Raw genomic sequence first — 25365 nt, 5'->3', positions numbered from 1 at the left:
TTAACAAAAAAGTAATTGGTTAGGTTGATTAGGTTCAATTTGGGCAGTAGCGCAGTAAGTATGTACCTAGAACGGTGTATTGTGCAGGTCACCACCAATCACGCTGGTCTAACAAAAAGCTCGGTGAGGTGTGGGTACTTAGTTCATCTTCGATGCACCACGCAAGTTGTGTTTGAAACAGAGTAGTTGAACAACGAATAATACTAATAAGGAATAGAGTCAAATGTTTCTGGTATCTACATACATACATACCTAAACTCACGTATATTTCCCACCGGGGTAAGCAGAGACTATAGAATTACATTTGCTTCAATCCTGACACACTTCTCTTGCTTCCTCCACATTCACCACATTCTGCTAAGTAGCTATTAAAACCTACGTATTTTCACGGTGATTTTACTTACTTATATAGGTAGATAAAAGCGGAATAACGACTCCTTCACGGCTTTTAACATTAAGTAACACATAAACAAATTAATGACTCAACTTCACGGTCGTCTACAACAAAACAGCCGACTCCAAATGCCCATCTAATCTCAAGCCCGCTAATAGTCGGCGCAACAATCATTTCAAAGCACAAATCGATTTTAATCGCAATCGATTCCAATGTAATCGTTCGTGTAATGGTTAATTATACTTTCTAAATGGACAGGTGGGTTTTGTCTACATGTAATGAATGGAAGCTTATTGTTCAACTGTCTGAAGATGGTTGACCAAGATATTTCTGTAGACTGTCTGTTTCCTTTGCGCCGTATTATAGGGTTCTTTTACCTAGAGGATGCTAGAGGGCTCACCACAGAGGGAAAAGGGCTAACAACTTGGGCAACATCTCTGGTGTTGCAAATTTATGGTTGACACTAAACACTTCCCAGGAAGTGGCTCGTGTGCGCGTTTGCCTTCTTTTTAAGTAGGTTTATAGAAATTAAAGATTTTTATAAGTTGATAGAAATAAGGTTATACGTATTATTTATTTCGGGCACAGTTTACCTTCTTTTTACAATATCGTGGATATATATACTACACTACTGACCGAAGTAGATATAAGTAAGCTCCTGTTAGAATAGTGATCTCTTCTTAATACTTCTTATCATGTGCGTTATAATGTGGATTACCAACCCCATCAACCCTGGTGTCAGGGTTATTACAATCAGGCGATCAGCCTGTAATGTCCTGAGGAAACTAGGGATCACAAAGTGATTTTTGTGAAATGCCCCCACCGGGATTGGAACCGGGGCCTCCGGATCGTGAGACCAACGCTCAACGACTGGACCACAGAGACCGTTACAATAGTGATTAAAATTGCCTTTTGAACTGTACAAGCAAATGACAAATAAATTGATTTGATTTGATTTGACAGACGCGACGTCAAGCCACTCGCCGTAGCGGGAATCGACGTTCGGGGAGTCGCTGTCAACGCTAGGGGCAACAGAGCCACTATCCTGCAAGGTTGGCCGGAGGAAGTACCAGAGAGAGAGAGCCAGTCGTGGGAGGTAAAAACGACACGTTGAAACCTAAATAGCACACTTCCTTTAGGTATATGCGCAAATGTGAGATTTAAATAGTGCTTGTTTAGATTTACATTCATCATCATCCCATTAACGTCCCCACTGCTGGGGCACGGGCCTTCCCTATGGATGGATAGGGAGATCGGGGCCTTAAACCACCACGCGGGCCCAGTGCGGATTGGTGGTTATTAACGACTGGCTAATACAGCCGGGACCAACGGCTTAACGTGCCTTCCGAAGCACGGAGGAGCTCGAGATGAAAACTACCCATCCTATGACTGGCCTTTGCGAAAGTTGCTTAACTTCAACAATCGAAGACCGAGCGCGTTTACCGCTTCGCCACCGAGCTTCTCACAGATTTACATTATGGACCCTGAAAGGAACAGTGGGAGTGTGGGAGGCACCTGGCAGTAACTAGACAGCTTAAAACAAATCACATTACTGGTCAGGTCTAAACCTGAGTTTTTTCTCTTTAGACATGTAAACCCTTAACACCCATAACTTAACGTTCACCACGTGCCCACGCGCAGAGAAGAGAGTAAGCTTCGTAATTTGAATCAGTGAGAGCATTTTGAAGGGGCCTAGTGTGAAAGTGATACCGTTGTGATGCGCTAACTGGTACATAGAGTAGAAATAAGCTGGCGGTATAGGCGGAATAAACTCGTATGTTTATTTACCTATTTGGAGTAAATAAGAAACTTATTAAGTATTTTAAAACGCTTAGGTAACTCCAAAGAAACATAACATATCCCCCTAAGAACTAGTGCCTGCACCTCACCGAGCATACTGTTATGCCAACGTGATAAGTGGTTAGCCGTATCTATTTGTATCTATTAATTAATTAAAATGTCCACATTTACTTACTGAAATAAAAAAAAGGGATGTATTTTTTGACACCTACGTGTCCTTTATGCCTTTTCACGTCTAACCATTGACCAATTTTAAATCAAAATTGGAACTTACCTATCTCTCTCTACAAAATGCAAAATGTGCTCATAGATTATGGGGGTTCCATCTATATGGATTAGGGGGGGAGACCATCCAAATATTGCTTTTGACATTTGTTGTCAATATCAAATTTCAATATAGCTTTCTTAGATGAATTGATTCAATGTGGCCTTTTTAATCCCCCAGAACTCAAGAGACAGTCATAGGGATGGTGGGAACTTAAATTAGCTTACTTTCTAGTGGCAAAGTCTGTGATAAAGTGTCTCTTCTGTGATGCATGATCTTTGGTGCCGAAATGAGCGCACTTATTGACCATAAACGCAGGCTAACAGAATTAATTGCGAAGAAAGTGTGTCTGTGACTTGTAACGACGCGGACAAGGGTGTCCGTCTGTGGTTACCTAATAATACTCGTAAAACATTAGTTGGTTGTTAAGTGACTGAGGTAAGGGAAATTGAATTTGATGTCTCGGGTGTGAATCCCACCAGGGACGGATATATCACAAAAATCACTTTGTGATCCCTAATTTGGTTGAAATTCATCTTGCATTGGATAATATACCTCTGACTAGCCTAATTGGGAATTAGGTGGTCAAGATGGACTAAACTTCACCAACCCTGGTGTTGTTACTGAAGCTACTAAAGACACCTGGCATGGCTCATGTAACGACTACATACTTACCTACTAAAAAAATAGTAGCCGCGCTGACCCAGGCTTCACCTTAGAAGAAGTACTTATGGTCTTTTGTAAAGTTTTCTAATAAGTTGTGATTCTGGCACTCTGCCCAAATTAGGTCGTTCCAAAGCTTCTAATACTACCTATAAGTAGTGTTATTCACCCAAGAAAGGCTTGCGGGCGCGAACTTTTGCCCGTGGTTATCATTAATTTAGTAAACCTACCCAGGAGGCTTCCCGCGTAAGGTCGTCGACCTTCACTGCCCCGTCCAAGCTTTCTCTAAGTACTAAGTCGAGACCTAAAATTAGAACTTAGAACTACCGGCACAATGCGCTAGCATGCTAGGAATGCACTGCGTTTGTTTATAGGATGTTTATAGGAGGTAGTTTGAGTTTACAGTCTATAGTCGATTGTAGACATATTACGACCTTGTGTGAAATGACTGTGTAGAGTTAAGTTTTATTTTTATATACAATACTTACTAGCTAAAGTACTGGTTTGTATTCTGGCTATGAAAAAGTGGAGTCCACTAACACTTACAAAATCTTGCTTAAAAGTGTAAGTACTTACTCCAAACTTTGTTACCTTTATCTACTATGTGCTAAATTATGTTCGAGGGGGGGTGAGGTAAACCTAGCTCAGACGCTGGTGGGGAGCGGAGAGTTGCCGTTCTATACGTAGTATTAAAGTACTTAATAGTTAGAGGGTGAACGAGTCTTAGCACCTATTAGCAACCTAAGACAGATTCCGATTCACTCAGTTACAAATTACTTGCAAGACAACACGTCACTACATCATCCACACACAACTAAAACAACCCTATTTAACGGCAGGAACCAGATGTAGCATAGAAACTACCAGTAAAACCGCAAAAGAACCGCTAACGAAAGTAAAGTGTCCCCACTCCGTGTTATCAGGAGAACCAGCAATTCAGCTAATAGTAGCCTGTGCTAAGGTTGATGAAAAACGAGACACCACTGTATCCGGAGAGAACTTGGCTCCATAACACAAGGTCTATATTGCCTTATAAGGAAAACCTCGTGAGGTCCTTTTTGAAAAATCACATTCTGATGGAATTTTCTTCAACAAAACCTCTTCTCTTCGTCTAACGTGTGGGTTGTGAGTGAAAAAGTGATTTTTTGTTATGTCCCCACCGGATTGTGAGCCCAACGCTCAAACCACTGGACCACAGAGGCCGTTAAAACCAAACCTCGGTTTCTTTCAAAATATTTGATTTGAAACTGATTAAATTTTTAACCCCCCTGGTAACATGTTACCATAATGGTTCATCTCATCCAAGCGTCCCCAACATCTATGAAGTGGTGAATAGTGGTAAAAAATATTTCGCAAAGATATTTCCCACAAAATAAGATCTGCGAAGACAATGGAAACAAATGCTAAACAAGTGAACGCCCTCTGCGGTCGCAACTAGTTCTGCTGATAACAGCGCACCTGCGAACTGCGTGCGCGCATGTGTCCGTTTCCCTTGGGAACGAGAAAATATTCACATTCATGTTTCTTACATACAGCTACCATTATAGGCTGCGTCTCATTACGTGCCTCGATGTCGAATAGGGCAGTGATGCGCGAAAAAACAGATAAGCGAGACAGTAATCCCTACAGGGGCGGGCAGAGTCATACTTCCTGCAGTCCTTTTTTCTTTCCTGAAATGGATATGTTGAATCCTCTATCATGCTGAAGATCCGAAGACACTGTCCGCAATCAATGTTACGTACGGTCACGAGTCACGACCATTAATATGTATACACTTTGGTAACATGTCACATTAACTTTTTTGACAAATTGAATTGTAAGTCGCGCTAAATGTCAAATAGACCTATGTTAGAAAGAAAGAAAAAATATTTATTCGGCATACTTAACACTAATCAACAAAAAATAATAATAATTATACATAATGCCATAATGTTAGTGCGACAGAGTCCTAAAGTTAAGTCAGTCATGAGCATTATATTGCTCATGACTGTACACACCAGGGATACTTCATACAAAAATGACATTCTTACCGTGTACCGCCTAACGCGTATGTGCGAACAAGACAGTCCACACGCTCTCCCTTACTTTTTAGTGTTGCAGCGACTGTCACCAGATGAGTGGTGCGGCGAGTGGTTATCATTACGAAGGTGTTATAGGTGTAACTACTCTCAATTCATCACTATTTTTATTCCCGAGATGTTGTGAAAATTGTTGGGCTTAGACTTGGAAGGGGGACGAGGCAGCAAAAAGTGGCTAAAACCTCATGAGATTAATGAACATTGCCTAATCAAATAATTGACCAACCTCACAATTTGTTCCAATTTAACATACATACATAAACAACTCGCCTATTTCCCACCGGGGTAAGCAAAGACGATGGAATTCTATTTGCTACGATCCTGACACACTTCTCTTGCTTCCTCCGCATTCATCAATCGTTTGTACTGACCCTATTCTAAAGATCTTCAATTTGATCAATGTACCAACCTTCGCTTTATATGCTTTCGTAATCCTATTATCCTTCATCCGCTCTACGTGTCCAAACCAACTTAACAATCCAATTCCAATTTACTTATAAACATTTGTATAAGCTGAAACTTTCACCTACAGTTAAATAAATTGCTCTAGATAACAACAAAGCCTCATCTCGCCGTATTTGTCAAGGCAATCATCCATTTTAGAATATAACTAACTAGTTTTTAAATATAATACTGAGTATCTTATTAAAAGTTGAAATTGCTGATGGCACGATAAACGACTGCATTGTCAGAGAAATAATACTTAAAGGAAGTGAAAGTGGCAGCAGATTAGGATGGAATCAGTTTGATTAGCAAATGTAGAGTTTCTTTATCTTATTCTTATTACTTACTCATAATTTAGGAGATAAAATTCCCGGAGGTTGGCAAACCTGATAATTGGTCATAAGCTCACATCAAAAATAGGTTATTACATAAGTTATTTATATGAAACTACCATATTTTATCCCCGATACCGATCCCGCCGGCGTGGTCGACCATTTCCCTCAATCAGCGCCCACTAGGGTCGATTAATTCTTTTAAATATTTTTCCTCTCAGACGACGCCCTGAGCCGAGGTTCGCGCGCAACTGGACACCCTCAGGCCTGTTGTCTTAAACGTTGTACCGGGTGGGAGCCTTCAGCGCTCCCCATTTGCCCGGCCAAGTAGTTAATGCCATCTGTGGCAAATCTACAATAAGTCACGTCAAAAAAAAAACATATTTTATCAATAATAAAGAAATTGAGGTTTATACATAACCATTTTACTTACATTTCTTAGTCACTGGTGTGGCTTACGGGCTTGCTTCTCGAACCGGGAACGCTGACTGAATCCCGGTACCGCATTTGCACCAATGACTTATTAATTTATCTTAAGTGCAGTTTCCACTAACACAGTTGGGTTGACTATAATAGACGGCGATACGGCTCACCACCTATCACGTAGGTCTAACAGAAAGCTCGGTGATGCGTGGGTACTTAGTTCATCTTAGATGCCGTACCTTTGACTACCCCCAAATGGAATAAAGTCGTGAGCTTATGTTATGCATTTACGCATTCACGCCTGAGATCTCTTATGAGGAGGTCGAACCTCAAATCGTTTAAAATAATCAGCCACTATTGATACGGACTTCCAAAATTGATATAAAATGAATCCGACGCACTAGATTTCCAACTAAGTTCCTTTTGTTTTATTATAGCAAAACGTTGAACAAAAGCTATGCTCAGAAATGTTTTACAGGCGTTTTGCAACATTGGCCGTAACACGACAACGAAAAAAATCAATCAGTGCTTGTCCAATATTACTATTTTTTTATTTTCACGTTAAAAGTAAAACAACAACTTTGTTTCTCATTTTCACTGTTGAACAACTTCATTTTCACTGGATATTTGCCCTGAAAACAATAAAAAACGCTTTTTTGTATTCAGTCATGTCATGCGGAACTACGGTTACATCAAAAAGATGGGCTCTTTACAGCTTTTATATCGATAAAACGCTACATTTATTTATCTATTTATTTACATTCTACGACATTACAGTGCAAAAAGCGCCAATTTGATTTAACGGAGTAGGTATTAAGGGAAGTGTCTACTACTTAGTGTTTTTGTTTCGCTAGGACATTGCAGGTTGAATCACCTAAAACTCCGAAAAAGTAAGATGATTCCGTGCTTCAGAGAGTTAAGCCGTTGGTCCCGGGCTACTAGCCCAAACACCGCCCTCCAGTTGATTGAGGAGGGGCCTGCGCCCAGCAGTGTATATAGGCTATCTATGTGAGTCTACTTCTAGTTTTAAGTTGGAGGAGCTCGGTGGCGCAGCGGTAAACGCGCTCGGTCTGCGATTGTTGAAGTTAAGCAACTTTCGCAAAGGCCGGTCACAGGATGGGTGACCACAAAAAAAAAGTTTTCATCTCGAGCTCCTCCGTGCTTCGGAAGGCACGTTAAGCCGTTGGTCCCGGCTGCATTAGCAGTCGTTAATAACCATCAATCCGCACTGGGCCTGCGTGATGGTTTAAGGCCCTATCTCCCTATCCATCCATAGGGAAGGCCCGTGCCGTGGGGGCGTTAATGGGTTGATGATGATGATGTAAGTCTACTTACGACAGCGATGCTCTTGCCCAACTTAAACCTGACATCGAAAAGTCTCCTTGTCTGGGCGTCTACCGGACAAGTGAGTACCTCGCACGCATCAGAGGGAACCTTCACTTCACCGTCGAATGTGTCAGTAAGCTTATCATCGATTAACATTGACATATTCAGCTTGTTTGCAGAGAACTCTGTGAAAAAATATTGTAAGTATTTACCTTCACTTATTGACAAACAAACATATTTTCTTATGGAAGATAAGCAAGCAATTGTCCACAATCTCGCATGATGGTAACGGTCTCGAGGATAGAACTACCTAGAAAATGTCTATTCGCATGCCTGTTGTGCCTTTCTCTATCTTGTGTCCCTTGTGCTCAATAAAGTATTTTATTTATCTATATATCATGAAGAAGCCCAGTTTGTACTTTTCGGGAAATAGATTCTAGACCTTAGCGGTGTATAGGACATACCTAATAGTCTGCCATTTATGGTCAGTCACATCTCTAGCGCGAGCAAACCAATGCGTCTCAATGTTTGGATCTTGTAATTTAATATAATATTCTCAGTAATACAGTTCATTTCATTATTTGTGTGCTGTTTTATTATAGTTACCAGCGGTCCCTACATGCGGTTCGTAGGTATTAGTAACGAGGAAGCGATACGCTTCGTACGTGAGGGTTCAAAAAATCGACGAAACGTTTCGAGAAAAGGTAGGTAGTGCCCTGACTTGCACTTCGCTTTGCTAGTCTTGGCGGGAGAACTCAATGTAACAAATTCGGTCGCGCGCTTGGACTTCCGTTTTCGCTGTAAGTAGATAGGTACTTACAATAGGAAGCTCTCTAAAATCATCCTCTGGTATTGATCTTTCTATGTAGCAATTTACATACAAATCGGTGCAATAGTTTAAGCGTCAAAAGGTATCATACGGACAGATAAATAGGGTATATATTCTTTAAACCTTAAATGTACCACTTACTAGGTAGGAAGTCTATACTAAGCGTGTAATGTTTTAGCTTGTTAATGGTACAAAAGTTCTTCCCATCTTCGCACGGGTCCAGTATAACGTTGTATACTTCGCATTGGTGAGGATCTTCTGAAAAAAATTAGTACTTATTAGTGAACAGCCCATTCATAATAATATACGATACATCGCAGTGCTGGGCATGCACTCAATAAACCAAGGGGTTATGAAAGCGTACTCCACGTCCCTGGTCCACTGCCGATTGCAATTACGTACTTACGTACAACTTTTTAATTTTAGCTAGCGAACCGCCCCCCGCCCCCCTCTTGGCCGGCCACGAGGTCCTATCCGTCACGGTTTTACCCTACCCACTACCACTATTACGTAGTATTACTCTTTATTCTGTGCTACTATCTACGCCCACATGACCTGTTTCGTCAAGTTTATCGTAATAACTACACAAATAACTATCATGTCGTTAACATCCGACACACTAGATTTCTAAGTTCCTTTTATTTTATTATAGCAAAACATTGACAAAAGCTATGCTCAGAAATGTTTTACAGGCGTTTTTCAATATTACTAGCTATATTCTAATCTAATCTAGCCTACAAGATCCCACTGCTGGGCAAAGGCCTCCCCTTCCTCTTTCCATTTTTCGCGGTCCTGTGCGTATTCCGGCCAGTCCCTCCGGCAAGCGTCCAAGTCGTCACGCCATCTCTTTCGAGGTCTGCCACGACGCCTGTATCCGTCATGAGGCACCCAATGTGTGACGATCCGTGCCCACCGCTCAGGGTGCATGCGACAAACATGTCCGGCCCAATTCCATTTGAGTTTTGCGGCTTCCCGTCCCACATCAGCGATTCCCGTTTTTGAACGCAGTGTTGTGTTTCGGACTCGATCAATTCGTTACTAGCTATATTAAATTACTATATTATTTAGGTCTCAGGAAGCACACTTGTTTTTTACTTAATCACTTACATTATACTTACTTGCATACGTCGCATCCCACTGCTGGGGTAAGGGGGTAATAAATTTATAAAAATATATACTTAAGTTAGGTTTGTTTTTTTCATCGATTATTTTTCCGTGACTTAGGGTGGTATTAATAAACGAATCTCAGCTGAGACTGCCCTCAAGATCATGCTCGAGTCTCTGTTTTTATATGAGAACTGTCACATTGACATGATCCTGAGGGCAGTCTCGAAGCTGAGATTAGTTTATTATACCACACTTAAGTAGGTACGTACGTTGGTCGGATTGCCCATTTAAAGCTACACTATATATACACATAAGCAGCCTATATACGTCTTACTGTTGGACACAAGCCTCCCTTCAATAAACCGGAGAATGCATCGAGCAAAGGTACTCCACCAAGCTGCTCCAATGCAGGTTACCCGAGGTAGGCCCGAGAGTTAGCCTAAGTCACAGAAAACAGCACGAAGCAGTTTTAAAAAAGTCCACATTTACTAACCTATTTAATTAAAAAAGTACAATTAAAATCATACTCACCATCAGAACACAATTTCTTAAAAAGATATTCACAATTGACACAACTAATTCCTAAGAGACACAGGAGAAGCAGCCGAGCGAACATATTTGTACAGTTGCTGTACGCGTACTGAAGTGAAGTGCGCAATAATTAATATTTATTATTAATAATAACCTACAAGTATAGATAGAGACAAATACTAGTATTGTAACAATAGGGTGACGATAGAGCGGGCAAAATACCACGGCGACCTAAAAAGGGTCCGTGAGCTTTGTTTTTTTTAACAATGAAGGTAGGTTAGTTAAATATCATGACTAATATAGATGTAAGGCCATTTAAAACCAGTTAAACCAATCAGTTCTGTCTTGTGTGAGGGATACACAAAAAATATAAATTAAAAAACTACATTAGGTACTCACATAAAAACTTTTATTGAAGTTTAGATATAGGTACTACTTATGTACTTCAACGTAAGATATTCGTTAACTAAATAAGTATTATGATCTTGTGAATTTACAATGAACATACATAGAATTTTCAACATAATGGCGAAACGAATAGGAAATACATACTTCTTGTAACTACAAGTCTTGTCTACCTAGATAAACATAATCACAGACGCATAATATTTACAGCGCGGGCGGCACGGGTTCAGCGGCGCGACACGAAATACATCAAGGAATTTGAGCAATAGACGTAGAATACCTACTATTCTGTAGTCTGGTTATCTAGATGGATGACGTCGTGCAGCTATTGGTCGTAGGCCTTGATATAATTCGCGTTGCACGAGGCACGTAACCCGTTCCGCGGGCGCGGGACTAATTGGAAAAGTTCTCAAACGATAATGTACCCACTTTAGGACTCACGCACTAACATATTTGACATTTAGTGAGACGTACAGTTCAATTTGTTAAGAAAGTTAATGTGACATGGTACCAAAGTGTATACATATTAATGCTCGTGACCGTACTGTACCTATACCATTCTTAGATGACTGGCCGAATAGGTATGATTGATGAAAAGACGCACAACTAATTCATGTTTTCTTTTTTGACACGAATTTGACCAGGCGTCAAAGGATCTTCTAAACACGAATTGGTGTTGGCAAATTGTGCAAACACCTCGGTTTCTGGACTCGTACTCGGCGAAGGTGAACGCGATAGAACGTGCATGGGGGATGAAGAACGCAGTGACCTCTTGGAAATAACAGTCTTTTGTGCATGAATTGTGCGCTTCCGGCTTGCTGCTTGTTGTATCTGTTTCTTCTTAGAGATTACCATTAACTGCACCTTATGCATCAAATCTAGTGCGTCAAGTTCAGGCAGTTTTCTAAGCTGGATCGCCAATGAACGGCCAAAAAGATCGTACTCGTCTTCATCTGGTTTTTTGCGATCCGTTAACGCGTCAGGTGGAATATCATTTACTGAATCATTGACTGCTTCGTCGACCTTGTTTGTAAATGTAGAAGGTTCAGGTTCAGGAGTATCCGGTCTTTCAGCTTTTAGGCAGCCGTCATTCTGCTGCGGACCATCTTGCTCAGGATCTTCTTCACAATCGTTTATCGTGTCATTTGAGTTATTTTCCTGCAATAAACAATGGAAGTTTTGATTAGTTCTTTTAGCCTGGATTGTAAGATCACTGATAGATCTCATCAACCCAGGTATCAGGGTTTCTAATGAGCCGCCAAAGACCCCTGAAATCATGTGACATCTACATACTTAAGTAGGTAACTAGTACCTACTGGGAATCGCCTGCTTACAGACGACAATAACGACCTCCGTGATCCAGTGGTTGAGCGTTGGGCTCACGATCCGGAGGTCCTAGGTTCGATTCCCGATGTGGACATATCACAAAAAATACTTTGTGGTCCCTAGTTTGGTTAGGACATTACAGGCTGATCACCAGATTGTCCGAAAGTAAGATGATCCGTGCTTCGGAAGGCACGTTAAGCCGTTGGTCCCGGTTAGGTACTATACTACTTACTAATGTAAGTAAGTAGTCGTTACATGAGCCATGTCAGGGGCCTTTGGCGGCTCAATAGTGACCCTGACACCAGGGTTGATGAGTTTGGTACTCCACCTCACAACCCACACAAAGAAGCAGACGATTACCGGTACGGTACGATTCGGCGTGTCATCTTCAATTGTATGGGCGTCAGACGTCACACACACAGATGCGCGTGTACGACAACGTCAATGTATAATGTGTCTGTGTAAAACGAGTTTCTTTCTTGTGAAGTGTTCGGGGTGAGACCATAGTCATATAATATTATGGACTGGGAATACCTACAAAAAAACGTGCCACTATGTTGCTTAAAATGGCGGCCTTTACTTGGGCTGCTAGCTATTTCAATACTAGGATTAGTGATGTGCCGGATCGTTAAAAATGTATATCCGCGGATACGGATCTTTACTTTCTTAAAAAAAAAGATTAAAGTTTTAGTTATTTCACTGTTATAAAAGTGATATTTTATCTTGCTTTCATAATAAAGATATATCTATCTAAATGTTTGCAATATAAAGGTGCCAAATATTTGATTTTAAGAAATAAAAACAATCTGAATTGAATTTTATAGTTTTTAATTAAAAAATTCTACTTAATCACCTGAAAAAGATCCATAAAAGATCCGCGTGAAAAGTAACGGATACGGATTTTTCTTTTATCTCGGATATCCGCGGATACGGATACGGATATTCGGAACATCACTAACTAGGATTAACATACTCGTACCTACTAGGTATATGTAGAATTATAGTTACAAAAATACGGCATACTATTCATGAGAGAACAGAGAGGGAAGGTAAAGGAGGAGGAGGTTTAGTCAAGATTTAACTAAGTCGTTTCCTTAACAAATCTTTAGCATTAATTACACTCATTATTGCGCACAATTCGAATCCACCTGGAGTGTAGGAGTAAATAAGAACGGGAGGTAAAATGAAATATAAATTATAACGTAAATCTGTTTATTTGCAAGTATTTATTTCACACATTACATATTATTTACATTATTAATTATATTACAATAAATATAAATCTATTAATTTCTAAACGGTGTCAATTTATTCTGGGGACTATATTTTCTATCACCAAAATTTATATTTGTCATCAAGATGTATCACCTAATAAATAGATCTATCGCCACGAAATATTTTCGTTCTCAGATAAACAAAAATTGTTCCCAGGTATGAATTAACAAATTAATGTTAATATATGTGTAAAATAAGAGATCGATAACCAATAAAATTATATTGCATTACATGAATATAAACTTCGTTCTTATAATAACAGTTTTGTTACTTAAATAATAACTCTGTGCTCAGAATGGTAGATCTGTCACCAAATAAATCGATTATCGATCCCTGACTGCGACTCCTTTTTATTTGATATTTTGTCACCAATACAGTAGTAACATTTTATTTCGTTCAGATATTAAATTAATAGTATTCGTTACCAATTTAATACATCAATTTATAATTTTAATGAAAAAATGATCAAAGGGGCAGAGACAAATTGGCGCGCTTTAAAAATTGACCAATCCGGCCTCAACGATGGGTAGTAGGTAACTAGGTTCGATCACACGATGCGCGACGCGGGCGGCGTGCCATAAGCCAGCTATTTTAAACCAGCGCTGATTGTTCAGTGGTGATTATTTTAAACAATAAATATTGATTATATTGACTTAAATTGTTTTATTTACTACTCTGCTAAATATAATTTATACTACCAGTGGAAATTTAGAACCTTGGGAGTCTAGTTAAGTAGCAGAATCTTTTGGTTGAAACGATGATGACAACCCTAATTTTTTATTTGAACTTATGCAATTTTCTAGTAACATAATATGATTTATTGGTAATCTCTTTAAATTAGTTTGTTTAAATACTTATTAGGACACACCTATTATAATACATACAAAAACATTTATTTGGTACTAGACCTTATATCTCAGGATTTTAGGTGATTTATTGTGGAACTGATTTTGCATTGTTTGGTGACTACATTTTGGTGACAGATCTACTATTTTGAGGACAAACCCTATTATTTAAGAAACACAAAACTAATTAAATTGGTGATAGCTTAAATGATACCCATTTATTCTGAATCTGTCTTTGTGACACCCTGTAACATCGCATGTATACGCCTTTAGAAAAAGAAAATGTAAAGTTAAAGCAAACTTTCTTATTTCTTTGGAATACTTGTTTGGCAAAGGTAAACCTTGAGATTTATTAACCTGCCTTTTCAAAAAGTCTTGCGAACCTGCAAATTCTTCCATCAATACACTTTGCTCTTTATTCATTTGATTTTGATTCCGTTGATTCTTATAATATCCTTCAAATCAGCTATCTTTTTGTTTTGTCTTCGAATTTTTTCATTAAGCCGTTTGATCTTGAGCCGTGACTTGCCTAGCTTTTCTTTTAAATTCCTTATCTCGTATTCTTGAACAGACTGAAATAAAGTTTAATAATAATGTTAAAATAGTGTATGTACTAAAATATATCAGATTTAAGTGCATTGTGTACCTGGTTCAATATGAATTATACAATCATTATATATATGGATTAAAATATAAAAAACTATACTGGGTGTTAGTGACATCGTAACGAATACTGAGAGGGATGATTCAGACCATGATTCTGAGTTAATATCTAGTGGAATTTTCCGTCGCAAAATTCATGAAATTTTGAGTTTTGTTTTTAATTATTTTCAATTCCATATTGTGTTTTTAGCTGCATAGAACCCAAATTTCAATAAAAAAATCAATAATGACAAATTATCGAAAATTTTCGATGTAATGGAGACAACAGCTGCTCGAACGGGTCAACGGCCACACGCACCGAGCCGCGCGCCCCGCTCCGCACGCCCCGCTCCGCGCGCCCCGCGCCGCACGCCGGCGGCGGCGCGGCGGCGGCGCGGCGACGGCGCGACGGCGGCGCGGCCTACAAAGTAGGCACTACGAACCGATCCTATTTCTTTCTCTGTCCATCGTAAATTTATAAATTTATTTTATTCTTATTCTTAAATGGACGGATAATCAACAGGCATAAAATTTATGGAATACACGTCAATTTTAAGCAGAAATCTAAAACAACCGACAGAATTAAGTTGACAGCACACGTCAAACGGTTTGCATACGAGCGAGATACCTTTTTGATTCGACCGGGTTATTCATTCATTTACTCATAGGAATCGGGGCCATTATCTACCTAAAACAGTTGAAACAGTAAATAATTGTATTCTTTGTTGTCATTAGAATAACTAACAACCAACTAACACAACCACCACAGATTAGGTAATTAGTTACCTACTATGTCAACCATCCACCAACTTAGTATGTAAGTACCTACGCAAAACCTCGCTACACAAAAATCGAGCGAGATCGCGTCTAGAATTGGGCGGACACTCCGCCAGAGTGTTGCCTATCGATATTCTATCGATACCTAGTTAAAAAAAACCAATAGTAGGTACCTATCGATAGATCTTTTAGATCAATACCCATTATTATTACAAAGCAAGACCTATCGGTACTATCGCTAGTATCGATCTAAATGTACTATCACTACTTTCGATAGTTTAGACAATTTTCAAGTTCAACAATTGATAATCTACCTATCGATAGTTCGGCAACTCCGCCGCGTAGGCAATGTCGGCATGTTCAAAGAAAAAAATTGTCCGAGAGGAGTGATCTTATTTTTCTTGTTACATGTTGGTACCGAGGTACTAAGTACTAAGTTATTCATGGTTTTAAATCTCATTGTTAAATCATCAGTAAAGAACTAATTAAACCTATCCTGTTCTGTGTACAATATTCATGTAACGGCTACGTGCTTACATAAGTACCTAGTAGACGGGAGCAACGACTTAACGTACCTTCCGAAGCACGGATCATTTTACTTTCGGACAATCAGGTGATCAGCCTGTAACGTCCCAACCAAAGGCCTTATAAACAGATTTTTGTGATATGTCCCCACCGGAATACGAACCCGGACCCTCCGCATCCCATCGCTCAACCACTGGACCACATAGGCCAAGAAGGTTCTAAGACATAATTAAAGGATCCTGGGACGCAAGACCTCCGAGTTAGGGCTTGTTTGATCTGTCTTGATGGATACTCGGACGTGAATAGCCTCACGGATCAAGGGCAACGCGCGCCAATAAAGTAGGCATTACGAACAGATACTAGGTATTTCTTTGAGTTGATAGGTATCAAGTGAAGTTTCCTGTCGCCAAATTCATAAAAAAATTAGATTTTTTTCAGTCCCATATTGTGTTTTAAGCTGCATAGAACGCACATTTAAAATAAACAAATAAAAATTACTAATTATTAAATTTTATCAATGTCATCAATAATAATAATAACGTATCTACAACTTCAGCTATGCGCAGGTGAATAGCCGGCGCACGGGTCAAGGGCAACGCTCGCCAATAAAGTAGGCATACGAACAGATACTATTTCTTTCTCTGTCACTTGCACCATAAACATACTTCTCTCTCTCTCTCTAGTCGTCGGCTCGACTCGGCCGCGGCCGGTGCGTCGTCGGCGCCCTTAGTCGGCGCCTTTGATGCTTTGCGCTAACGCCGCCGCGCGCTTCCGCTCAGTCGAATACTAAGCTTGACCCGAATCGCGTGATGTTTTTCGAGGATATTTTTTTCGTGTTTGTGAGTGTTTGTTTCATTCTGTAAATGAGTAGTGTCGACTATGATGATAGATCATAGACCATTTACTGCGCAAAAGTATGGAAGATTGTTGATGTTTATTAAAGAGCAAGGTGTTGTGTTTGTGAGTGCGTGTGATACCTACCTACCGCGGAGGAAACGCGATGTTGCATACCTACGTGACGTGACATGTTCTAGGGTACCTACCTAGGTACTTCATCCGAAGGAATAACAATTGACAACATTTCATTTTTACTAAGGTGCCTTAAATCGAAAACCATTTCGAGATATTTCTATGATTTACACAAAACACATTTTTTCAGATTTTTTAATTCAGTAATAATAGAAATATATTGAAAAATCCACGAGGTCAGAAGAGGAAGGCATAATAAGTTCAGACCTTTACATAAAAATTATAAAAAAAGTAAATGTCATACATAACGAGGGTTGAAAGGCAAATGGGTTTAAGCGACATTTTGGGCGAAATTGACTTATATATTTATATATTCGGAATCAGCGATTTTTTCCGCGTCGACTGATCTTGGTTTCAGATCAATCGAAGCTACTTTTTGGCGCTTCAACCAATTAGCACTTTGGGTACATTTTTAAAAACCCGTGTTTTAACCGACAAAAAATGCACAAAATTCTGGGCGGGTGGCATATCAGTCGTATTCCGGGATATGAGTCGGTCACATAAGCTGTTATGTCTTTTCATTTTCATGATTCGAAGTCTGTTAAAGCGTTTTCCCTGACAGTGTTTTGTTATAGATAAGTCGGTTAAATCATTTGTCCTTAGACGAAACGAAAATAGATTTGGCGCTTAAATCTTTTTGCTTTAATCCAGATTTTATAAATATTGTCGGTTCAACCGTTTTTCCTTCAACTGTAATTTAGTTCAATTGAGGCATTTTGTATTAAGCGACTTCTAAAATCTATAACTAATGTGTTTTTCGAACCAAATAAATGCAGAATTGTGCAACGTTTAATTTAAAATAATTCTTAGCATTTTGAACACTTTTGATTCAGTAGTTTTTTTTATATGATTTTTTTTCGAAAAAATAAAACTTTAAACGGCTCTCCTGTAAAGTTCACAAAATGTCGCTTAAACCCATTTGCCTTTCAACCCTCGATAACATGACACTTTGTTTGCGACTTGTTTTAAATACGCATGCAAAGGTACATTACATTATACTGCCTTCATTCTATCAATGGCAGAATCCTATTTTCAAAAAATATTTTTTGTAACTTCTAGTGGAAAAATCTTGAAAAGAAAAAATACGTGTCTTCTATTTAAACAAGTACTTTCGAAATAGCACAAAAAAACCACGGCTTAAAAATTTGAAATGTTGTCAATTAAGGTAAGGCAAGAGTAGGGTTTTTATTGTTAATAAGTTAGGAACGTTTTAATAACTGGTAGGTAGGTACCGTGCGTGAAAAATCGTGGCAGTAGGTGTTCTACTTCAACAAACAACATTTTTAAACGTTGAACCACTAAGCATCTAAATACAAGAGAATGAAAACTCCTACCTAGATATCAACATCGTATCACGCACGCGTAACGTAGCCGCGCGTAAGTTTAGCGTCTGTGTGGCGCGTTGTTCGACTTACATTGCGGCACAGTAAAAATTGAAAATCTTAATTAAACATTTGCGACAAGAAAAACACCCACCATCGTTTTTAGTACAATAAAATAGGCGTTCCATTTTTTTTTTCGTTACGATGTCACTAACACCCTGTATATTTGATATACCTTTTTATGTACTGACTGATGAGGCAGACATAGGTAGACATATAATAGTTACAGATTAAGTATATACAAATTTTGTTAAGTATATAATAATATCTACTTGAATGATACATCATACTGGGTGTTAGTGACATCGTAACGAATACTGAGAGGGATGATTCAGACCATGATTCTGAGTTAATATTTAGTGGAATTTTCCGTCGCAAAATTCATGAAATTTTGAGTTTTTTTTTTAATTATTTTCAATTCCATATTGTGCTTTTAGCTGCATAGAACCCAAATTTCAATAAAAAAAACAATAATGACAAATTATCGAAAATTTTCGATGTAATGGAGACAACAGCTGTTCGAACGGGTCAACGGCCACACGCACCGCGCGCCGCGCGCCCCGCTCCGCACGCCCCGCTCCGCGCGCCCCGCGCCGCACGCCGGCGGCGGCGGCGCGGCGGCGGCGCGGCCTACAAAGTAGGCACTACGAACCGATCCTATTTCTTTCTCTGTCTATCGTAAATTATAAATTTATTTTATTCTTATTCTTAAATGGACGGATAATCAACAGGCATAAAATTTATGGAATACACGTCAATTTTAAGCAGAAATCTAAAACAACCGACAGAATTAAGTTGACAGCACACGTCAAACGGTTTGCATACCAGCGAGATACCTTTTTGATTCGACCGGGTTATTCATTCATTTACTCATAGGAATCGGGGCCATTATCTACCTAAAACAGTTGAAACAGTAAATAATTGTATTCTTTGTTGTCATTAGAATAACTAACAACCAACTAACACAACCACCACAGATTAGATAATTAGTTACCTACTATGTCAACCATCCACCAACTTAGTATGTAAGTACCTACGCAAAACCTCGCTACACAAAAATCGAGCGAGATCGCGTCTAGAATTGGGCGGACACTCCGCCAGAGTGTTGCCTATCGATATTCTATCGATACCTAGTTAAAAAAAAACCAATAGTAGGTACCTATCGATAGATCTTTTAGATCAATACCCATTATTGTTACAAAGCAAGATCTATCGGTACTATCGCTAGTATCGATCTAAATGTACTATCACTACTTTCGATAGTTTAGACAATTTTCAAGTTCAACAATTGATAATCTACCTATCGATAGTTCGGCAACTCCGCCGCGTAGGCAATGTCGGCATGTTCAAAGAAAAAAATTGTCCGAGAGGAGTGATCTTATTTTTCTTGTTACATGTTGGTACCGAGGTACTATATAAGTACATACTAAGTTATTCGTGTTTTAAATCTCATTGTTAAATCATCAGTAAAGAACTAATTAAACCTATCCTGTTCTGTGTACAATATTCATGTAACGGCTACGTGCTTACATAAGTACCTAGTAGACGGGAGCAACGACTTAACGTACCTTCCGAAGCACGGATCATTTTACTTTCGGACAATCAGGTGATCAGCCTGTAACGTCCCAACCAAAGGCCTTATAAACAGATTTTTGTGATATGTCCCCACCGGAATACGAACCCGGACCCTCCGCATCCCATCGCTCAACCACTGGACCACATAGGCCAAGAAGGTTCTAAGACATAATTAAAGGATCCTGGGACGCAAGACCTCCGAGTCAGGGCTTGTTTGATCTGTCTTGATGGATACTCGGACGTGAATAGCCTCACGGATCAAGGGCAACGCGCGCCAATAAAGTAGGCATTACGAACAGATACTAGGTATTTCTTTGAGTTGATAGGTATCAAGTGAAGTTTCCTGTCGCAAAATTCATAAAAAATTAGATTTTTTTCAGTCCCATATTGTGTTTTAAGCTGCATAGAACGCACATTTAAAATAAACAAATAAAAATTACTAATTATTAAATTTTATCAATGTCATCAATAATAATAATAACGTATCTACAACTTCAGCTATGCGCAGGTGAATAGCCGGCGCACGGGTCAAGGGCAACGCTCGCCAATAAAGTAGGCATACGAACAGATACTATTTCTTTCTCTGTCACTTGCACCATAAACATACTTCTCTCTCTCTGTCTAGTCGTCGGCTCGACTCGGCCGCGGCCGGCGCGTCGTCGGCGCGCCTTTGATGCTTTGCGCTAACGCCGCCGCGCGCTTCCGCTCAGTCGAATACTAAGCTTGACCCGAATCGCGTGATGTTTTTCGAGGATATTTTTTTCGTGTTTGTGAGTGTTTTTTGTTTGTTTTATTCTGAAAATGAGTAGTGTCGACTATGATGATAGATCATAGACCATTTACTGCACAAAAGTATGGAAGATTGTTGATGTTTATTAAAGAGCAAGGTGTTGTGTTTGTGAGTGCGTGTGATACCTACCTACCGCGGAGGAAACGCGATGTTGCATACCTACGTGACGTGACATGTTCTAGGGTACCTACCTAGGTACTTCATCCGAAGGAATAACAATTAAGGTAAGGCAAGAGTAGGGTTTTTATTGTTAATAAGTTAGGAACGTTTTAATAACTGGTAGGTAGGTACCGTGCGTGAAAAATCGTGGCAGTAGGTGTTCTACTTCAACAAACTCAACATTTTTAAACGTTGCACCACTAAGCATCTAAATACAAGAGAATGAAAACTCCTACCTAGATACAACATCGTATCACGCACGCACGCGTAACGTAGCCGTGCGTAGGTTTAACGTCTGTGTGCCGCGTTGTTCGACTTACATTGCGGCACAGTAAAAATTCAAAATCTTAATTAAACATTTGCGACAAGAAAAACACCCACCATCGTTTTTAGTACAATCAAATAGGCGTTCCATTTTTTTTTTCGTTACGATGTCCCTAACACCCTGTATAAATATGTTGTTGTGATACCATGATACAAATATCTTATCTATCTAGCCAGCAGTGAGATGATGCAGGCCAGATAGAAATATAAAGAAGGAAATTAAGTGATTTACCTTTCCATGTACTGATTGATTAGGCAGATACATGGGAAATGGCAACACAGATACTACAGATGTACGGGGTACATCACCTGTTTCACTTAATTTTGTGGAAAATTTTGGATTCAATGCCTGAAATTAAAGATAACGATAATTTATTTATTTCTTTCTAATTGCCCATGATTGTACTTAGGTGTACACAAAAAGTAAAAGTACATAATAAAAGTGATAAAATAGGTAGGTCTAGGTTATTATGAAACGAAGAAATGGTAGATTTGTACTGTAAGTTTATTATTAATATTTGTATATCATACTGACAAGACTGACTGGACTGATAAGAGCCCTCTTAAAGATGGTAAAAATTTAAATAAAATTGCCACCAAAAGTTACAAAAAGTTACAGACTGTAGCATACACTTTTTATCTCGTTCTCATAATTTAGGGTGCTGTAAACTCACGCGTGAACCAGGGACGCGAAATGTGGAGCCTTGACAAGCAATTCTGCAAGTCGGCCCCACACTGTGTAGATCGTGCATTATATTAAGATCACCAAGAATAACGCCTATGACAATACCACATACATACACCCAATACAATCTCAAACACTCACAAATAAATATATACCTTTTCATGTAGTGCTTTTGACAATCGCAATGAGGGCAACACAGTAGGCATACTGGGTATATAGATTTTCTCAATATTTCCTGTTTCACATAAAACTGCTGCTCTTTTTGTTTTCGACATCTGTAAAGTAAATAGACAATTTATTATAATATATAGATATTCATTTTAATGATAAATAGTACAAAGGTATATCAACTTATATTGTATTACCTGAAATATTGTGGGAATTACGTTATCACGTAATCTCGCAACATCAAGTGTCCTGTTAAAACAATTGTCTTCAAAGTGAAGCGAACAAAGGTACAACTCCTTATGACGAGGGTTTATATTTTTTTCACCAACAGTCTCTAACCATCGTCTTCTCAAGATTTCGTTTCTTGGAAACCTGTTAACGTAAAAATAATAACTAGTACCTATTCGTAGCTAGTATTATTGACGCAACACTAATTTGTTTGACTATGACGAATAAAGATGTTAAAAAATAAAGAAAAATTTGGCTTGTAGCATAGAAATTACTCAAAATATATAAAGGTTTAATGTAAATTCATGGCTTAGTTGCGTTGTAACATCAAAGTCTATATGTAGGATCGTTTGTATTTTTCAATGAATACGGGTACTAACCTATGAAGTGTCAAATGGGGTTGTTTTTTGCCTTTTTTGGCACCACACTGCACAATAGAACACGCGGGCATGTTGAATTACACTTTTTTCAAATTCAACTTAGATTTAGTAAATCAAATCCTCGTAATTTATCCGCAAAACACGATCACGTAAACAAAATCAACTACTTGACAGAAGTACTACGAAACAAGGCGCTTAAAATGGCGAAAACTGGCACGCAACGCACCTACAGCTGTTATGACGTCAGCACAAAATGTTGCCATAAGTAGAAATAACAAATATAATATATTATTTATCTTTATTTATCAAAGCTATTTATCTATTTTCTTTTTATCTTTTTCTTATTCTTTTTTGTTTTTTTTTTATATTTATTTATTTATTTTGTGCTTCGGCACTGTAATGTCGCCAACGTAAAAGGTATAATAAATAAATAATAAATAAATCTCTATAACCAAATGAAATTTTGTACTAGTAAAAGAGAGACAAAACGATTATTGACGACCTGTGTGATAAACGACTAATATTGGCATAAAACGATGTTTATATAGTAGAATAGGGCGCTTTCATGTAATTTCCTATCTCTATGGGTGAGACCAAAGTAAGGGAAGGGTTGCGAGTTCCCGTTCTATACATAGTATTATTCTTTATTCAATGCCACTATTCCAGGTACTTACTTTGTTCCCGGTCATTCCAGTCCTTTTTAGTTTCAAGCAACTACCTTCATTCTGCTGGTTTTCTGGCTCCAGTACTTCTACACGATCGTTCGACGCCTCATTTGAGGTGTCTTCCTGTAATAAACAATGGAAATTAATTTAACTGTAATGAGCATCATCATGGATTCTGGTAGGGTTCTAGCCAGAGCATCACCGATTGAGAAATTGGTCGGTATACTGCGGAACGGAAGGCGGTTGGAGCAACCATGAAGATGGAGATATTCCACTGACGCGCAGCTCTTATATAATAATGTAATGTATGAGCATCCACGAGGCAACAGCCCAGTCCAGTTGTCCATGATGGTTCAGTGGTTAGGCGTTGGGCTCACGATCCAGAGGCCTCGGGTTCGAATCCCGGTGGGGACATGTCACAAAAATCACTTTGTGATCCCTAGTTTGGTTAGGACATTACAGGCTGATCACCTGATTGTCCAAAAGTAAGATGATCCGTGCTTCGGAAGGCACGTTAAGCCGTTGGTCCCGGTCACTACTTACTGATGTAAGTATGTAGTCGTTATATGAATCATGTCAAGGGCCTTTGGCGGCTCAATAATAACCCTGACACCAGGGTTGATGAGGTTGGTACTCCACCTCACCACCCACACGATAGAAGTAGATTGGTGCAATTATTTCTATACCGGTACCGGTATTTCTATTCCAGCTCACGGACTATATCGATTGAAAACTTAGATATTGTTTAAATAAATAAAAAAAGATGTGTGGCACTCGGGGACTGCCGCGGTAAAGCTATTGCATATCATTTTTTAATGATTTTTATATAAGTGACAAGTAATAGTAATTAAATACATGAATCAGTAATTCGCTTAATTATCAATAATAAAATTTATGTCATTTGAACGTTAGATACTAAATACAGTACGTAATATTTTTTTAAATGTTAAATAAGCAAATAAATAAACAGTGCAGCTAATTAGAAGATAAAAAAGCCTTGTATCTCTGAAGGTATCCGGTTACAGCCGGATAACCCCTGCCATATACTCTTCGAGTGGTTGGAATGTCAAGCACCTGCGCGCCACGAATGATGTCCCGCTGATTTACAAGTAAAATTAATTATATGCAGTTACTGCGACAGCACTGCGCCCGTGGAACTTCTTTCGTGGCGCGAATTCTAGCCAGGACCGGAGACAGACACGATGAAACGTTGTAGTATGGCAACATTACTCGTCATGCCCCTTGTCATTCCCACCGCACAAAACAAAAACATTATATAAATGCTTTATTCTATTGCTTAAAAACAAAGAAAAGTCGGCAATCATTACCTCAAGAACCACTAGCATTTTGTGCTGCGAAGTATTTAAAACCTGATCAAACGCGGCGCTATGTTTGTTCCTTAAATGATTTCTGAGCGCGGATGTCCCCGCTTTTTTGCCCGTGCCCCCTCGCGAGACTTTTCTTGTACACAATTTACATATCGCGTATGGCTCTTCATAAACTTCTAAGAAGTATTTCCACACTGGTGATTTTTTAAGACGGGCTTGTCCGGGTGTCATGTCGAATTTGGGCCGAATATCCGGTTGAGTACCAGACATCGCTGACACTGACAAGTGACGCGCTCGCTCACTTTGGCGTTACTAGTTGGCGCATAATACATGCACTGCGCGGTTAGCGAGGTCCCCTCCCACCCCGCGTCGCCACCGCTGTTGCGTAGTGTATTGATCGCGCGTTGCTAAATCTACGCCGGATATCCGGCGAGTCGGCCCGGCCGAGGGTTGTATTTCATCTATCGCTGTGTCGCCACACTGTGAGATTATTTACTAAATACATTACAGCGTGTAGTAAAAGCCGTATAAAATTACCTACTGTTTTTTATTATATTCGAATAAATCTGAATAATTAAGTGAATAGATAGATATAAGTGTTTTATAGAGGCCACGTTCCCAAAAAATATATAGATGGCGCTGTATGCCTTTAAATTACATCTTTT

At 39.1% G+C, this 25365-nt stretch overlaps 2 protein-coding genes across 10 annotated transcripts; both read right to left on the bottom strand.

Moving 5' to 3' along the window:
* Positions 1-6925: 6925 nt before the first annotated feature.
* On the bottom strand, positions 6926-10421 carry LOC126373391 (uncharacterized). Of its 2 annotated transcripts, none has more exons than XM_050019558.1 (4): positions 10193-10421; positions 8696-8809; positions 7735-7910; positions 6926-7031 (listed from the first exon to the last, which is right to left on the bottom strand). In XM_050019558.1, the coding sequence occupies exons 1-4, from the start codon at positions 10275-10277 to the stop codon at positions 6942-6944; spliced, it is 465 nt and encodes a 154-aa protein (XP_049875515.1). In that variant the 5' UTR covers positions 10278-10421; the 3' UTR covers positions 6926-6941. The 2 variants fall into 2 exon arrangements, with proteins under 2 accessions (XP_049875515.1, XP_049875514.1); XM_050019557.1 differs by having other exon boundaries at positions 8696-8812; positions 10193-10413.
* A 158-nt stretch (positions 10422-10579) lies between these two features.
* Positions 10580-24996, bottom strand: LOC126373337 (THAP domain-containing protein 7-like). 8 transcript variants are annotated; one of them, XR_007567301.1, is made up of 5 exons: positions 22708-22933; positions 22297-22471; positions 22087-22206; positions 12284-14615; positions 10580-11755 (listed from the first exon to the last, which is right to left on the bottom strand). XR_007567301.1 is itself a non-coding variant. In XM_050019468.1 (5 exons), exons 1-5 carry the CDS (start codon positions 22776-22778, stop codon positions 11204-11206), a joined length of 1035 nt encoding a protein of 344 aa, XP_049875425.1. In that variant the 5' UTR covers positions 22779-22933; the 3' UTR covers positions 10580-11203. The 8 variants fall into 8 exon arrangements, 6 of the variants coding, with proteins under 6 accessions (XP_049875425.1, XP_049875427.1, XP_049875426.1 ...); XM_050019468.1 differs by lacking the exon at positions 12284-14615 and adding an exon at positions 21479-21595; XM_050019470.1 differs by lacking the exon at positions 12284-14615.
* Between the last annotated feature and the right edge of the window lie 369 nt (positions 24997-25365).

The sequence above is a fragment of the Pectinophora gossypiella genome, chromosome 15 (genome assembly GCF_024362695.1).
Source record: "Pectinophora gossypiella chromosome 15, ilPecGoss1.1, whole genome shotgun sequence".
NCBI lineage: Eukaryota > Metazoa > Arthropoda > Insecta > Lepidoptera > Gelechiidae > Pectinophora > Pectinophora gossypiella.
This window is presented reverse-complemented; position numbering and strand designations above follow the sequence as displayed.

Coding starts and splice junctions, on each gene's coding strand:
- LOC126373391 (XM_050019557.1), bottom strand. CDS start 10,277: ATGTTCGCTCGGCTGCTTCTCCTGTGTCTCTTAGGAATTAGTTGTGTC. Junction 8,813..10,192: donor TAAGAAATTGTGTTCTGATG/GTGAGTATGATT, acceptor AATTTTTTTCAG/AAGATCCTCACCAATGCGAA. Junction 7,032..7,734: donor TGGGCAAGAGCATCGCTGTC/GTAAGTAGACTT, acceptor TATTGTTTTCAG/GGCAAATATCCAGTGAAAAT.
- LOC126373337 (XM_050019468.1), bottom strand. CDS start 22,778: ATGCCCGCGTGTTCTATTGTGCAGTGTGGTGCCAAAAAAGGCAAAAAA. Junction 22,472..22,707: donor CCCCATTTGACACTTCATAG/GTTAGTACCCGT, acceptor TTACGTTAACAG/GTTTCCAAGAAACGAAATCT. Junction 22,207..22,296: donor TAATTCCCACAATATTTCAG/GTAATACAATAT, acceptor TTTACTTTACAG/ATGTCGAAAACAAAAAGAGC.